General features: G+C 41.0%; 2 protein-coding genes across 2 annotated transcripts in view; one reads left to right on the forward strand and one right to left on the reverse strand.

Annotated features, from left to right (window-relative positions):
• Window positions 1-16,796, forward strand: part of LOC311040720 (ankyrin repeat domain-containing protein 10-like) — a 454,992-nt gene that overhangs the window by 46,690 nt on the left and 391,506 nt on the right. The gene's annotated exons all lie outside the window — the stretch shown is intronic.
• ddrgk1 (DDRGK domain containing 1) lies at window positions 95-6,206 on the reverse strand. The gene is made up of 8 exons (XM_084051082.1): window positions 6,009-6,206; window positions 3,843-3,986; window positions 3,045-3,202; window positions 2,396-2,497; window positions 2,173-2,295; window positions 1,698-1,736; window positions 1,503-1,608; window positions 95-678 (listed from the first exon to the last, which is right to left on the reverse strand). The coding sequence occupies exons 1-8, from the start codon at window positions 6,094-6,096 to the stop codon at window positions 518-520; spliced, it is 921 nt and encodes a 306-aa protein (XP_083907208.1). The 5' UTR covers window positions 6,097-6,206; the 3' UTR covers window positions 95-517.

Genomic DNA, 16,796 nt, shown 5'->3' on the forward strand with positions numbered 1-16,796 from the left:
TTGTTCCTGGTTGGTTTCACCAAATAACATATTCTCTGACTCTTTGTACTGCTTGCTCTGAAATCGGTAACTCATAACATTAACACAAACAATGTCACATAACTATTCAAACTGAACTTTATTACATTTAAAATACAAACATACAGTATTTGTATTCAAACAATGTAATTTGCTCTAATGTCATTGTCAACGACAAGTTGTCCTGAACAAGTGTCCCATTGTAACTTTTTGCAAACTTTAATTTTGGATAGTTGTATCATCTTTTTTCAGATCCACTTAAACTGAATGACCAATTACTTTTCAGAAATCTGCAAGCTGGCATGTAGGATTTGAGAGAGCTGGGACATAGTTCTGTTCTCTAAAGGCAAAGACATGACAAATCAAAGTGTAAGTCGTTACGCGTTTAAATAAAGACTAGGCTCGTTGAAAATATGTTTTCATATAAAACATGTCGGTGAACATTTAAATGTCAAAAGTAACGCCAGTGTCCGGGTGTAACTGCACACGTCTCAGTCCTTCAGGCTGCGTTGCGGTTCACAGGTGTGAGGTTAATGAGAGAGTTGCTGGCCTGGGCCAGCTCTGTGATGGACACTCTCCCTCTCTGTTTGATGAACTGGGCGACTGCTTTCAGCTCATCCGGAGTGATGGAGATGAATTTCCCTCTGTCGTCAATCACACCTGCAGAGACAGGTTAGTTGGTTGAGCTAAAGATTTGAAGTACAGACATGGTAATGGGCCAAAGTATACCATTGGTAGACAGAACTATCCAACATGGATGCACTGTTATTCTGAGTGGAAACCCTGTGCCATCTTTAAAGTGTCCGTTCCACAGATGGGCATCACATTTAGTTTCATGTACACCATATTGTGAGTGCAACAGTTTGCAACAGTGAAACGTATCAGAACACAGACAGAATATTGCAATCATAAGCCTTGGTGTGCTTGACAGTGTGCTGTTAGTTTCAAATTGAAAGCCAAAGAGTTCAAAACAGCCGAACATTGAAAGATATACATTTATTTAGATGAGATTATGGCAAAGAGGGAGCTGAGGATAGAGAGAGAGAAAGATAAGTAACAGTTCTCCACCCAGAATCCAACTAGGAATGTTAATTATGTCTAAGGAGGTACTGACCTTACTAATATAATATTTTGATTAGTATTTTGAGCGTTTGCAGTATCCTGTTATAAAGTTGGTAAAATCTAGCAATTAAGGTAAGATACACGTGACGCCTCCAAAACACATTGTAAACATTGGCCTTCCTTACATTTACATTTTAAAACTATAATATTCCTTCTGTTTTAGGCAGTAGCCCAACAGTGTCAGTTTATGACTGCTGAGATATAGAGTGTAATGATTTAAAATGAATTAATATTGCAGACACCAATCCATTTTTATCAATTCAAATATGCCTTGATCGAGTCACCTATAATTATGTGGTAGATTCACTATCTGGTCAGCTGCTGGCACACTATGACCTTTTATGAACAGTACATCCACTAACCAGTGATGGAACCATCGGCTAACAGGTCCTGTAGTCTAGAGATGGCGTCTTGTGTCCGCATCCCAAAGTGTGAGGCCAGGTCTTCCAGCAGTACCACTTTGGAGTCCTGGGGGGGAGGGGGTCAAACATGGATTTAGATATACGGACACATATTGCAGTACAAGTGTGGGGTATGTGGTGTCTGTCAATTCTTACCTCAATGTACTGGATGAATTCCTGCAGGAGGTTGCGTGACTGAAAGTAAAGAAAACAACATTATTATCACCGTCACCATAGTTGGCACGGAATTCTACTGTCTATTATGTCAAGTGTGATTGAACAGCAAGTCTCATGTTACACTGTTGAAATTAATTATGTAAATATTGCTTAGATTGCTTTTTTAGCAGGTCTACAATGGGGACCGGGTGCTAGATTTTGTTCTATTATACAATTACACTGGAAAGCAACTGCAGGTTGGTAGAGTTTTTCCATCACCTAGACATAGACAATGAGTTCTCGAGACCGAATGCATTTGGACATTTTATGTGATATATGTATGCCATCCTCACAATAGAACTACAGGCTTCAGGGTTTAGGCAGATTAGATTCAATAAGAGGAGTGAGCACATTGCACCCAGTAAGTGTTTGTGCATTATAGCCAAATGATCAGACAGCAGTAGACTGAGCTGACCTCATCCTCGTCCAGAATCTCCGCCTCGCCTTGGTCCTCGATGACAAACGCCGCTTTTAGCTTCAGGTATTCCTCTTCATCCTTCTTGTCCTGCTCCTCCTTAACCCGACGCTCCTCGTCCTCCTGAAGAGGGCACACAATAATTGGAAGAAAAGGACTTGAGTGAGTTGTTTTGGTAATGACTCAACTTTGTCTTCAGAGATAGTTGAAGTGTTTGTTTTACCTGTTTCTGCTCCAGGAGTCTTTCCTTCGCATCTTCCTTACGTTGCTCTTGCTCTCTTAACTCCTGCATCCTCTTTCTCTCCTCTCTTTCCTCCAGCTCGGCCTATGGAGGGACCAACCAGGATGTGACATTTTACTACATTAAATACACCACAATTGGATCAAACCTCCATTACAAATCTTCAGCTGACCAAATTTAAATGGATTGCAAACCAAAAATACGAATCACCAGCATCCATCCATGTAATGCTTGGAATTGAACTTGCAAACTGACAAAAATAGATACATTTAATAGAATAATAGGATTGTTTTTCCCGTAGCCAAGTCAAGCCAAGTGCTTTATCTATTCTAAATGTATGTCCGCTTGTCAAACATTTTCAGCGTCACAGAAACGCAAACCTTACTTTATGTATTTTCAGTACTGCTAGATTAAAAGTAGAACGGTACTAAAAATATGGGTTAGTCTGTGGTTACCAACTATAACAGTGGTTTCTGGACATTCGTTAGTGTGTGGTTAACAGGCGATGACATTGGTATGTGTGGACGTGGGTTAGTGTGTGGTCAACAGGCTATGACATTGGTATGTGGACAATGGACATGTCATGGGTCAGCCTGGGGTTAACAGGGACAAACATTGGCATCTCTCCCACCTCTCTCTGGGCCTTTTTGGCTTGTTTCTCTTCTATCTTCCTCTGCTTCTTGGCTCCGACTTTCCCCGATGTGGCCTGGAACTGCTGAGGCTCCTCATCATCTTCCTCATCTGTAGCTGCAGCAGCAGCAGCAGCCACCTCCTCCACAGCATTGTCCTCTGCGAGAACCACACAAACGGAATCATCATCTTTAACTCTACAGGACTGCCCTCTGCAATAAGCGCACACGCTGATTCATCATCTTCATCACTCCACAGGACTGTCCTCTGCAAGAACCACACACTCATCGTCGCATGATTTTAACCACCCCAGCATCTGTATTGTGGGGAAAGCTTGCACTGAAAATAGAAGATCGACAAGCTCATCGATCAGCTATTTTCAGCTAAAGCTTTCCCCAAAATAAATAGAAAACGGAAAATACACTAACATGATATGTATTTGGCCGCGGACCTCCATCAAAATATTTTGTTCCATGGACCCCCAGAGGCAACGATTTGCGTTAAAAATGTTCGCTTTAAAAAATATATATATTCAATGATTTGCACACATTTTCACGATTTTTCAAAAATAGCAGATCTACAAGCTCGTAGCGCGGCACTCGGTGCCGCGCTATGAGCTTGTATATCTGCTATTTTTGAATAGCCAAAAGTGTAAAATAATGCTTTTTAGCTCAAATCTTAATGGGTTAAGTGGTGAATGTCTGAAGTGACACAATGTGACGTAGCTTGTAGATAAGTATGAAATGCCATGATCGTGACAGCCCTGCACTTGACGTGGCATTTGTTTTTCAAGCAGTACCGTTGTCAGGAGTGTCTCTCTGGGCTCGTCTGACCCTGGCGTTCAGGTTCCTCCTGCGGGGCATGCCGGCACCACGCTCCTGTGCCACCTGCTGTGGACGTGGTGCCACCGCCCGCGCCACATCCTGCGCCTGTTCCCTGTCAGCTGAAATGGACACACACAAAAAAAAAGGTACCGTTTCATAATGACAATGATATACTTTATTTGTATATAGCCGCACTTTTCAAACAAAACATGCTGCTCAAAGTTGCTTTACAGTAAGGAGAACGGGAAAGGAAAAAGTAAAGCACTGGAAAAGTGCTTTACATTAAAAGAAGAAAACATAAGACTGGAAATTGTGAAAAAGTAATACCTAGGCTATGTTGTAATTTGCACTCTCATAAACGAATATCCTACTATAATTCTAGTAACCTCTGTGCGTGCGTTTGTAGTGGTGGTGGTGGTGAAGCTACCCGGTTCTCCTCACTGGCTGGACCAATTGCTCTGATTTTGCACACAGCCATTGACCATTACCATCTGAACACAACTGTGAAGCCCGTTTTTCAATTTAATCAAATCCCAGCTTCTTATTAGCGTTTTTGTGTCAAAGAATGTCGTCCCATAGCTGCGGCTGCCCAGCTATGGGACAAACTGCCTCCCGGGTTGCCAGATCATGTGCGCATATCCCCCCACGGATGCGCTGCGCCGACCGGGTATGGTCTAGTGTAATATAAATATTGTGCATCAGTGTTTGTGAACAGCTAAACCCATACTCAAGGCTGTGATGTCAGTAGTGGAAGAAGTCCAACCGGGTAAACTCACCCAAGCTCCCTATAAACAAGTACAAGGATACTTATCAATATACAACATACTTTTAATTTAACCGTAGAAAAACTAAGGCTTCCAGAGCACTGCAAATGGAGCTAGTTTTGAATGCCAGACATTTACAATGTACATTTATAGGTCAATATTACACAGAAGTACAGTACAGTATAAAGAGCCACTTCCTCCATTCATGTCATCACTGGGCAATTCCATTCTGTGACCTGCACGTAATTTTAAGTCATTTACATGGAAAAAAAGCAACTGGTATTGTTGTTCAGTACAAGGGTTCACAAACTTTTCAGACAGTGACCCCCCTAAATAATCATATTTGAACTACAAGCTCACAGCGAGGCATTGTGAGCTTGTAGATCGGCTATTTTCACAATGTTTGCCTCTTCTTACGTAATATTTGACAATTTGGCCAATTTGGTATTAAAAAGGTCTTAAAAGTCCTTAAATTGTCACTTTAGAAATGTGCAGATACCCTGTATCCACTTATACTGTATGTTGGTTGGTTTGTTTACTGTTGAGTGAGAAAACAATGTTGCATATTTATCTGGGGACCCCCCAAAATAATTTGGGGAATGGGGACACCCCTGGGGGTCCACTGGTCTAGTGTGTAAATATCTAAAGTTGTCCCTCGCCTTATCTGTTGCCCTAAACAGCTACAATTCTTAAAGCACATAATAAGAAAGTTAAATCGAAGAGAATATGAAATAAATGCCTCAAAATGGTGCTAGATAGTGTAAAATGTATCAATCTAAAATAATAGATAAATATTGAACATGAATGTGAATTATTAATACTGCAAGGAATATCAGCTATGTAATGATTAGCTCCATTAAGAACCTCTCACTAGGTTCTTAATGGAGCTAATAATGATATCTTATTAATTATAAATTCATTATGATAAAGTAACGCTATAACCGTACCATTTACTCTTTATATGGTAGTTTCAAGCAAGGTACTATTATATTATTTATTATTATTAAAATGAATTACTATAATATTATATATGAATGAGAAAACAAACAACAAACAAAGTTGGTTGTTTTTTTCTTTTTTTTTCTTTTGTAAATCTGAGAGATCACATTAGATTGAATTTGTATTTTTTATGACCAAAAAAAACTACTACTACTAAACTAGCTGTAGACGTATTTATGATTCTGACGTTTAAAAAAAGTCAGAATCATAAATACGTCTACGAGAGTTGTATTCTACAGCTACTACTAAACTTATGCATGACATATTAACTTTTATGCATAATTATGTAATGACATTTTGGCATAAACGGTGTCAGTTCTAAAGAAGACGGACAGCGCGTCAGATAATGAGCAGCTGTCTGTCAGTCCCTCGTCTCACCATCCTCAGTGTGTCCACGCAGCTTCACAGCGAACACGATCAGCACGATGAGGATCGCAGCAGCGATCAGGTACAGCGCGACGTCCATGATGATCCAAAGCAACAATAATGTGCCTCTTTTAAAACCTACATTAATTTACATTTGATACGTCCATAGGACACGTCTGTTTACTGTTCAACTTCTTCCTCTAGCATGGAACTGAGGAGCTGTGTTGCCAGATATTGCGAGAGAAATAAGCAACCAGGTCTATTAGCCTTGGATCACACGACGGTCGTTGGCGAAACCTGTCCCTTTTTGGCCCTTACATCTACATAAACGTTCAGATTTCACATATGAAGTGCTTAGCCCATGGCCACGGATGTTACAATTATATACGGGTCCTTAGAAGTACCCGTATCTTCCGTATTGTTCAATAAAAAGCATTTTATTGGCCATTTCCCCCGCATTTTCAACTACGAGACCCTATCGGTTGGGAGGTGTATTGTACTCTGATACATTATAACTCTATGAGAAAATAGCCACCGATCGGATTAAAATGCTTTTTATTGAACAATACGGGAGATACGGGTACTTATGAGGGTCCGTAAAGAATTGTAACATCCGTGGCCATGGGGTAAGCACTTTATATTTGAAATCTGAAGGTAGATTTACGGACCAAAAAGGGATAAAGTCCAAACACCAGGTTGAGGTTTCTTCATGACAGTCATAATGTATGACAGTCATGTTTCAGTTTCAGGGCTGCTGCCTACTAAGGTCTATCTATGAAAACAAGCCCAAAAGAAGCGACTAGGCCCTATGACTAGGCCACTTGAGCGTCGGATGATTGAAAATAGCCGCACCAATATTTACAAGCAACTTTACAGAAACAACAAGCCCAAAGTCTCTTATAATAAGCAGACATGGCAACACTGATGAGGAGGCGAGGCAAGAGAGAACACCTTCCGTGTCAGCTCAGTGTTGGAAACGTCTTGAAAAACTCAGCACTGCCACCCTGTGGATGAATGTGACATAACATAGTTACGTCTAGAAGAGACGTATTCATTCATGCCAAAACAAGGACCCAATAAGACAAAGAATAAAAAACTCCTCGAGTGAGACTAAAAGTCATTTCACAGGGTAAAAATAATAGCTGACAGGAAATTAAACACGTTTGTATAATATACCATAAATGTTTCATTGACTCCAATATAGGCCTATGTCCAAATCTATTTACAGTAGTGCATTTATTTATTTATTTTAAATTGTAACATTTTTTTGCAGTGGTGGTGAGGGCATCTTTCATGTAGCTGTATTGTTGTGATCACTCGGAAGGCTATGATATCCAAATAATGTTAACAGTGTTGAACAAGAGGTCATGGACATAGGATCTCGAGTGACAAGACGGTTAATGCATTCCTGCTAAAAAGTTCTATATAGATCCTCAATCATACAGATCTTTATAAAAGGACCATATATTATAGAATATCTTCTCTCTCTCTCTCTCTCTCTCTCTCTCTCTCTCTCTCTCTCTCTCTCTCTCTCTCTCTCTCTCTCTCATCAAAGGAAGACCATAGGAGTCTACTTTTCTCTCTCCGTCTTGAACAGGAAAATAGATGATCATACATTCCTTTAGGAATGTGTGATCATCTCCTCTCTCTCTCTCTCTCTCTCTCTCTCTCTCTCTTCATCTTTCCAATAGCAGTACTATCTATTTTTACACCACACATTAAGCACTGAGAGCCTGGCAGTTATATAAATATGTAAATGTATCAGAATGTGTGTGAAATGTGCTTCATGTCAAGCATACAGAGTTCACCGTGTACCAGTTGCCATGGGGGGAAAGAGATGGATCCAAATAAGAAGGAAGGAAACAACAGAGGGAGAGAAAAGAGAATACATATCACACATTAATATTGTTAGAAATTAAATACTGTTTATAAAGTAATATATTTAATATGTGAAACACAACAGTAATCAATCAGAATTCATTTCACTTTAAATGGCTTTGTGTCCTTTAATTATCTCACAGTTTTTTCTCTTATTCTCTCTCTCTCTCTCTCTCTCTCTCTCTCTCTCTCTCTCTCTCTCTCTCTCTCTCTCTCTCTTTCTGTTAATTCAATTCAATGTGCTTTATTAGCATTACAGAGCTGTTCCTCCCCAGCCAAAGCAGATACCCATGGCTCTTTGATAGAACAATGTGAATAGACAATGCATCTCTGGTGCTGTGATGTAACTTGTGCTGCTTGATGTGGGTGGAAGACAAAATGTACCATGCAGCTGTATGACCCTAAAGCAAGCATCAGTCATCTCTCCCTTCACTGCGAAGAGAACGCAACCAACAAAATATTTGTTTGCTACTCACTTGTCAATTAAAGTTAACCAACTGAATTAAAGTCCTACATAGCATTGCAAATTAATTTGGCATCGCTGCTGTCTGTTACACACACTGTGAGCTGAGCAAGTGACAGCATCAGGGTGAAGGTCTGGGAAGCTGCATGGGTCTGGTCTGGGTGAAGCTGTGTCTGGTTGGGCCTGATGATTCAATTAGTTAATACCATCTCTGTCTGTCTGTCTGTCTGTCTGTCTGTCTGTCTGTCTGTCTGTGTCTCTCTCTCTCTCTTTGAATTCAGTTCAATTCCTTTTCAATTCAAAGGAGCATTATTGGCATAAACCGTTGACCGGAGTCTACTAGTGTATTTTCTGTTTTCTGTTATTGTGGGGAAAGCTTTTGCTGCATGAAAATAGCCGATTGACAAGCTGGTCGATCTGCTATTTTCAGCAAAGGCTTTCCCCACAACACAGATGCTGAGGTTTAGGTGGTTGAGAGGTAGATTCCATTTGTTCAGCAGTGCCCTAGAGTTCCACCTTTGAATGAATGACAAGACATTTTCCTAAACTGTAAGGGCAAAATGAGCAAGGAGTGTGAGCATATCTACTATGTTTGTATTTGTGTGTGAAAGGAGAGAGAGAGAGAGTCTGACAGAAGAAAGAGCAATTGGAGAAGAGAGGGGGCTGTGGGCCTTTTCTCTCTCTCTCGCTCTCTCTCTCTCTCTCTCTCTCTGTCCCTCTCTCTCCCTCTCTCTCCCTCTCTCTAAAAATCAGTGAAGCATCACAACTGGAGCATCAAGGCTTTTTGCGCTCAGCTCTCCACCTCTTTCTGTCTCTCTCTCTCTCTCTTTGTTTCTCTACCCCTGTAGGGAGAAGACAGATATGACATGTACTCATTTTGTGTGTGTGTGTGCGTGCGTGTACTCATTTTGTGCGTGCGTGCGTGCGTGTGTGTGTGTGTGTGTGTGTGTGTGTGTGTGTGTGTGTGTGTGTGTGTGTGTGTGTGTGTGTGTGTGTGTGTGTGTGTGTGTGTGTGTGTGTGTGAGTGAGCCTCTCCCTTTCAGTGCCTAGTTCACCAGGCTATGACTTTTTATGGCACAAAATGCAGCTTTCAGATACGGAACGCGCGCGCACGCACACACACACACACACACACACACACACACACACACACACACACACACACACACACACACACACACACACACACACACACACACACACACACACACACACACACACACACACACACACACACACACACACACACACACACACACACACACACACACACACACATTCTCCACCACTTTCTCTCTCTCTCGCTCACTCTGTCTCTCGCTCACTCTCTCTTTGTCTCTTTCACTCTCTCTCTCTCACCCCAGTCTCTCCTTTTACAGTCAGGGAAATCTTGGTATTTTTGCTTCATAACGTCGGCTGTCTCGACTCACAGTCCAGTAATGTGTTCCACGCGTCAATGCATTTCCAGTGCAGATGATTTATTGGTGTGTGAGAGTTGAACAACAGTTCCAAAGCAGAACAGGGTGTTGTTCCCGTGCCAGCAGGGTCAGGCCTGTTGTTGACAGGATGTTTAGGTGTCATATATCATATAAAATCAATGCCTATAAAGTGAGGGTCAGTGAGTGTAGGCGTACTGTCTGATCTCCACTACAGAGTACACCACTAAATGCACAAACTTAAAGCTGAATTTTAGGGAGTTAATGTCACCTCTGTCACATACAGAGGGTGCATGTCAGGGCTGCTAGTGAAAGATGTCTGTCTGTCTGCAATAGCTGTACATAGCTGTCTTCTGATTGGCAGATTCAAAGTGAGTTTGATTCTCCCTGGTGACTGGTGGGTCTGACAGCCCGTCAACACCTTGACAACCGTTACCGTGACGATGCCTAGTGCCTCATACCTCCTGGGAAAACAGGAAGTTGCCCAGCTGTTGTCAGGAAGTATGTTTCCCTCTCTCTTTTCCTTGCCTACTGTTTTGTCTGCTCTCTCTCTCTCTCCATCTGTGTCCCCTTTTCAATCTTTCACTTTTTTGTTTTGACTTCCCATTTCCCCTCTCTTTTCAGTTCGACAGAGTTAGATTACCTTGGATAGAGATAGAAAGTGTGTGTGTGTGTGTGTGTGTGTGTGTGTGTGTGTGTGTGTGTGTGTGTGTTTGTGTGGGTGGGTGGGTGGGTGGGTGCGTGCATGTGTGTGTTTGCGCGTGTGCGTGTGACAGCATATGGTGCGTTTCCCTAGGATAATTCTCTACTTTGCCTTCTAGATATGAACTTGACTGAGAGCACTTGAGGGAACTTCCTGAACTGCACACGATGAGACAGGCAGTGCTCTTCTCAAATACATATAATACCTGCCAAACTAAAGTCACAAAGATACAGTATGCTGTAAACTGCAGGAGTGTGACTAAACTTGCTTTGGCAGAGACTCAACAAGCCTCTGCAAACTCTGTTGGTGGAATATCATAATCAATTTATTGCCAGGTGGTACAACCTAGAGTAGCCTACAAGCAATTTCCTTGGCTCTTGTTGCAGTAGCAAGCATGTATAAAACACAGAGCACATGGACGGACGGACGGACAGACGGACGGAAACAGATAGATAGATAGATAGATAGATAGATAGATAGATAGATAGATAGGTAGATGGTTTTATATAATACAATATGACAACTGTTTTAAAGTATTGTTAAGTGACAACTTAAATGTCTGTAATATTTACTTTATACTATTATTCAAAAATATATATAAAATAATGTGATTCACAATAATTGAGGAGAGAAGTTCAGTAACTATAAGGCAGCAAGCCTTATTTACTGAGGTGCTTAAATTAGCCGTTAGCTATTATTTGTGTCATAAAATATAGGGTTGAGTTTGTCAATATATTCTGTCATTTTGTCTACTTTCAGATAACACCAGAAGGTTTGTATGAACAGAATAGACGGGTTTCATGTTTGTAAACATTGAGAGGATATGACCGTGCAGAGGAGGGGTAAGCCTATAGAGGGCGCCATTACCCGCAGCAGCTCTGGTCAAATGTCCATTCATAAAAGAAATGATCTTCACCGGGTTTAATGAAAGTAGATTAAATTATGCAGTTTGTAATGCCTTGTTTACTCAATAAAAATGATTTGTTGGAAGTTGGATCTGTTTGTATATAATAGCAGCATTATGCCTATTATGCCTATAATAGCAGAATTATGGCTATCTAACTCCCGAACATAACAACAGAGTGAACGGCGCAACAATTCGTTTCCCCCGAGCATGCGCAGATTGCGCATTCTGCTCTGTGATGACGTCGCGCGGAAATCCGTCTATATCAATTCATCCAGATGAGAAATGCTGTGAATCCCAGTCAGTGACAGACTGCTGGGGGAAATGAAATTGTACAGTGTGCTGTCACTGACTTGACATGTGTATGGTATTATTGCATTCACATATTACTATAATATATCTATATCTATATATAAATATATTTATATATAATAGTGATTTCAAATAACACATAGGCTAGCTGAATGACACTTTAATAGTGAAAATATCCTATCTATGACTACAAGCACATCTCATAGACTTCAACCCTTAACCGGGTTAGAGTTTTGGAACTGCTCATCAGCTTCCCATGAGCCGCCATATTTGGACTGGCCCGATGGAGTGAATGAACGGAGATGGCGCAACTCTTCTATCTCTACAGCCCTGGCTGGTGTCAACAGGTCTGGTCTGGAATAACCTTCATTGCGCTAATGGAAGAGGCCATTAGAGCAATGAAGGTCACATGTGAACAATGTATTCCTTGTGTGTACAATTTGTTCATCTTTATAGACCAATTATTTGTTTACCAACATTGAGACTGGACGCACACGCACAGGTGATAGTTTCATGCAATCAATTACCAACATATTGTTTCGGGGTGTGCTGATAGCAGTTCATTCAACCGCCTCTTGTGTGTTGGCTAGTGAGGCGCGTCCTAGCGACGAGACATGATGACAATGGGTTTCATTTGATGGCGGCCTGCGCGCGCATACTGGTTCTTATCGGTGTGACATCGTCTGTTAATAGTCGTCTGTCTATTTTCCAGGCAGCTTTACCTGTGGGTGGGAGAACAAGCAGTTTCCTGGACCTGATAACATAAGTATGTCAACTTATAAGATTCAATTAATGAAAGAAAATGCTGGATTTATGTTCTTGTTGTTGTGGTCACAACAAGCAAACTGAAGTTATGAACAAAATGTGACAGTAGTTGATAAACATATCAAAGCAGCTAACCACCACATCTTTAGTTTGGAGCTATTGCTTTTTTTAGTACATGTTGGCTAGCCAGAGCATTCTGTTCTCTCACTATCTCTCTTTCATTTAATTCTCTCCTCTCTACCTCTTTCTTTTGCCCTCCTTTGTTTCATTCTTCTCTCTGCCCTCCACTCCAAGGGATACATGTGTTGCTGAAGCTAGCTGTTTAGCATCATTGCTACACTGTCTGTGTGAAGCAATTGATTAGTGTTCTTTAAGTTATGTACATTTTGTAGGTGAATTAAGAGTTTTACCTGTCTGTGGATCATTATATAATTTGGTCACAAACATTATTACTTCTCTGCATGGCCAGCAGAGTGCACTAACGCAGTGGCCCTAAGATTTGTTCTGGGCCCCCCAGAATACTAGACTACTTTTCTGTTATACCAGGTAGATAAATGCATTCTGGCTCTTAGGTTGGATTAATTTTACATGAACATTTGTGTCCTGGGTTCCCAAGACTGAAGTTTCCATTGTCTTAAAGCAATTAATGTTGTTGTTCCAAAGCACCCAAAAGGTAAAAGGCCGTAATTAAAACATGGGTGCTAGTAGTACTAGCCTAGTACATTAAAACAACATACAGGTCCCCAGCAGTTTGTTTTTAATACCCATGTTTTAATAAAGGTAGTTTACTTTAACTGTCTGTTCCCTGGGAGTTCCTTGGAACATTTAGACGTTTGGTTTTTCTTTTCTTACAAAGAACAATGCAGGATATTTTTTTTTATGGCATTTCTGTTTTATTTTGATAAATAAAATAAACGCCTGCGGCCTCGGGTCGGATTGAAACCCTCCCTGACCAGCAGTGGGAAAGACTTGTGTTCTCATCAGGTGAGAGCACATACTAGCCCCACAGCAGGATTCTTTAGACATGCGCAGAATAATTTCATCAATAATTAATTATACGTTTTATGGTTAATTAAAAATCTAAAGGATCATTTACTCTAATGTAGTTGTTTTTGTCCAATTCTGAAGTACTGTACATTCATTTAATTGTTTAATGACAAGGAATAAGTACTTTGACACACAGATTTGCATTTTATTTTACTGTACTTTATTATGCCATATTAAGAGGAGAACTGCTCAGCTCAAGAGGTACAACTTAATTCAAATAAACATATTACTCTGAATTAGAAAATGTTAAAATGTAAATTTAGTCATTATTACAACAGCGGCTGTACAGAAAAGCAACACCAGCAACAGCTATGGTCAAGTCATTGACCAGTCCTCTTGATGTTGTCTCATTACATCTTGTGGCCGTAGTTAACAGTTCATCCACGAGTACCGGGCATCTGCCAGTGTTGCCCGTTTTTTTCAAGAGACACAAGCAGTCAGGTTAGTACAAACCCAAAAGAAGCGACTATAGGCTAAGTTTGACCACTTTATTCGAATATTTTGAAACATTTTAACAACTCAAATCTTGCATGGGGGGTCCCTGGCTCAAAATATTTTCAGATGTGGGTGTCCGTGGACAAATACATATTCATTTGGGGTCCTTGATTTAATATTGTTTAAACCCCACTGGGTTTAAACAATATTAAAAACAAGCCCAAAAAAAGCAACTACACTTTAGAAACACGCCCATAAACCCGCAACAGTCAATATTTACAAGCGACTTTACACAAAAACAAGCCCAAAGTCTCTATAGTAAGCAGAACTGGCAACACTGGCGTCTGCCTGCTTGACTCGTGGATGGATGGTGGAAGGTGTGGATAAATCCGTCTTTGTCTTTGTACTCCACACAGACACATTTATCCTGGCTCCCTGCTCATGACTTCTCTTTTTAATCTGTCTCCCTCTGTCGTGGTCCGTCTCTTTATCTGTGTCTGTCTGTCTCCCTGTGTAATTAACTTAGAAGGTGCCCGTAGCCATGGGACTGCAACATCTGTTGGGGAGGAGAGGAGAGGAGAGACGACAGGAGTGGGGAGGAGGTAGGAGGCTGTGTGTGTGTGTGTGTGTGTGTGTGTGTGTGTGTGTGTGTGTGTGTGTGTGTGTGTGTGTGTGTGTGTGTGTGTGTGTGTGTGTGTGTGTGTGTGTGTGTGTGTGTGTGTGTGTGTGTGTGTGTGTGTGTGTGTGTGTGTGTGTGTGTGTGAGTGAGTGAGTGAGTGAGTGAATCATTCTGATGAGAGACAATAATCAGTTTGTTTCAGAAGTGATATATTCTGAGAAACAGTCCCAGAATGACACAATGCAATCCAATTCACTGCTTGGATTTAGTAATGTTGTGGCCATTTGTTTTGTTGCCAGCGATGATTTGGTGTTCCCGAACGGGTTTAAATTCAGTGCATGACTTGTCTGCACATTGAACTTTTACCGGATACATTATTCTGTCAAAAGTGCTACTTTTTTGCCCGTTAATAGTAGGCTACAGTTGATAAGGCCTTCTCCATCTCTGCTCTGCACACTGTCCATTTATACTCTCTCAGAGTGAACCACTTATGCCCTATTTTATACACAGCAAAAATAGCCGGCCTACAAGCTCACAATGTGTCACATCTTGATTAGGCCTGTCACAATTATTACATAATCGCCTATTATCGCAATTATTTGAGAAAATCACGATTATTTTACTTAATCGTCAGCTACTACTAGCTATTTTTGGAAAATGTTTGAAAATGTATGAAAATGTAAATCTAATCTTGATGCATGATTGTGAGCTAGTAGTGATCTAGTGATATCGTAGTGATCCCAGTCTGCAGGGTTTGGGATGAGGCACACAGTGGTATTTGTCCCACGCTGCCTGGCAAGAGCAAACATAATGTGTGAAGGTGACAAGATAGCCTGGCCCATACCTTAGATGACATGATGAGAATGCATGCTGATGCTCACTAACCTGCACTTTTGCCGCATTTAGAAAGCTTGGAAATGGGGTATTTTATACCGTGCATGGACTCTTGACTTTTCAAAGGTTAGGTTTGTACTGTAACAAAACGCCATTTTTCATATACAGTAGCATTTATGTACGTACTTGGGTATTTACAGTGTTACAGTAATGTTTTGAATTTCTCTCGCCAAGGTGTTTCTAAAAAGGTTTTCTGGATAGTCAGCGCGCTATGAAATGATATCGACTACTGAGAGAATAGAGAGGATAGTGAGGTGATGGAGGATACTGAGAGAATAGAGAGTGCACTCGGCGGATAGACAGGATACTGTTAGCAGGTGCTGTTTGCTCTATTAAGCTTTATTTTCCTGTCATGGTTCAGGTCATCATAATCTGAAGACTCCACTTCAGCCCTAAGTCAGCACTTAACCTAGATAGCCTATGATGACGGCCATGCAGACATACCATGGTCATTGGTTCTCAGGTTTTTGTTACATAGGCTTGTTTTTCTGTTTTGTTTTGTTTATATTATTGACCACAATGTTAAAAAAATTAATGTAGATGCTGTAGCATGTTATTAGATATATGCTAGGTTCATTGTCTATCTGGTATCCTATAGTTTCAATGTTCAGATGATGTTTTGATAGTATATTATTTAGACTGATGCTAGGTTCTTGGTTTACCTGTGATCCTGTACAGCAGTTTACTGAGGCACTACAATGTATCTCTGTATTGTATGTACTGTATGTGTTTACCGTGTACGTTGCTCTTGATAAGAGCGTCTGCTAAATGCCTAAATTGTATATCAGAAACCTAATTCTGCTCTGCGTAGGAGGGATTGGGAAGGTGTGTGTGTTGCCAGGCTTTTCTCATCTCCGAGGTGAAAAGCCTGGTAACAACCTAATGTAGAGCGTGTCTATAGGGCGGGGCCTCCGTCATATGTACTTTCCCGGAAACTGTCTTCTTCAACCAATCACAACAGCTGGTTTCATGCATGGGAATATCAACATTATGTGTAAAGCGTCAATGTAATCTCCTTGGGCTGTACTTCCGAGTCCAGTAGTAGTCTTTGTTTAATTTTAAAGCCCACGCCACACACACTGAGGACCAAACTGACTCACACATTTAGGAAATGGAAGTGCAATCTATGCACCCCACACACACACACACACACACACACGCACATTCTGCACTTTGTCGACTGTGTGGGTGGTAGCTCAACAAGAGGGCATGAGTGGGTTGGTCAAGTATGTGTGCACCTGTGTTCCCAGAAGAGAGAGAGAGTGTGTGTGTGTGTGTGTGTGTGTGTGTGTGTGTGTGTGTGTGTGTGTGTGTGTGTGTGTGTGTGTGTGTGTGTGTGTGTGT

Source organism: Gymnoscopelus microlampas (assembly GCF_963454915.1).
Source record: "Gymnoscopelus microlampas genome assembly, chromosome: 24".
Taxonomy (NCBI): Eukaryota; Metazoa; Chordata; class Actinopteri; order Myctophiformes; family Myctophidae; genus Gymnoscopelus; species Gymnoscopelus microlampas.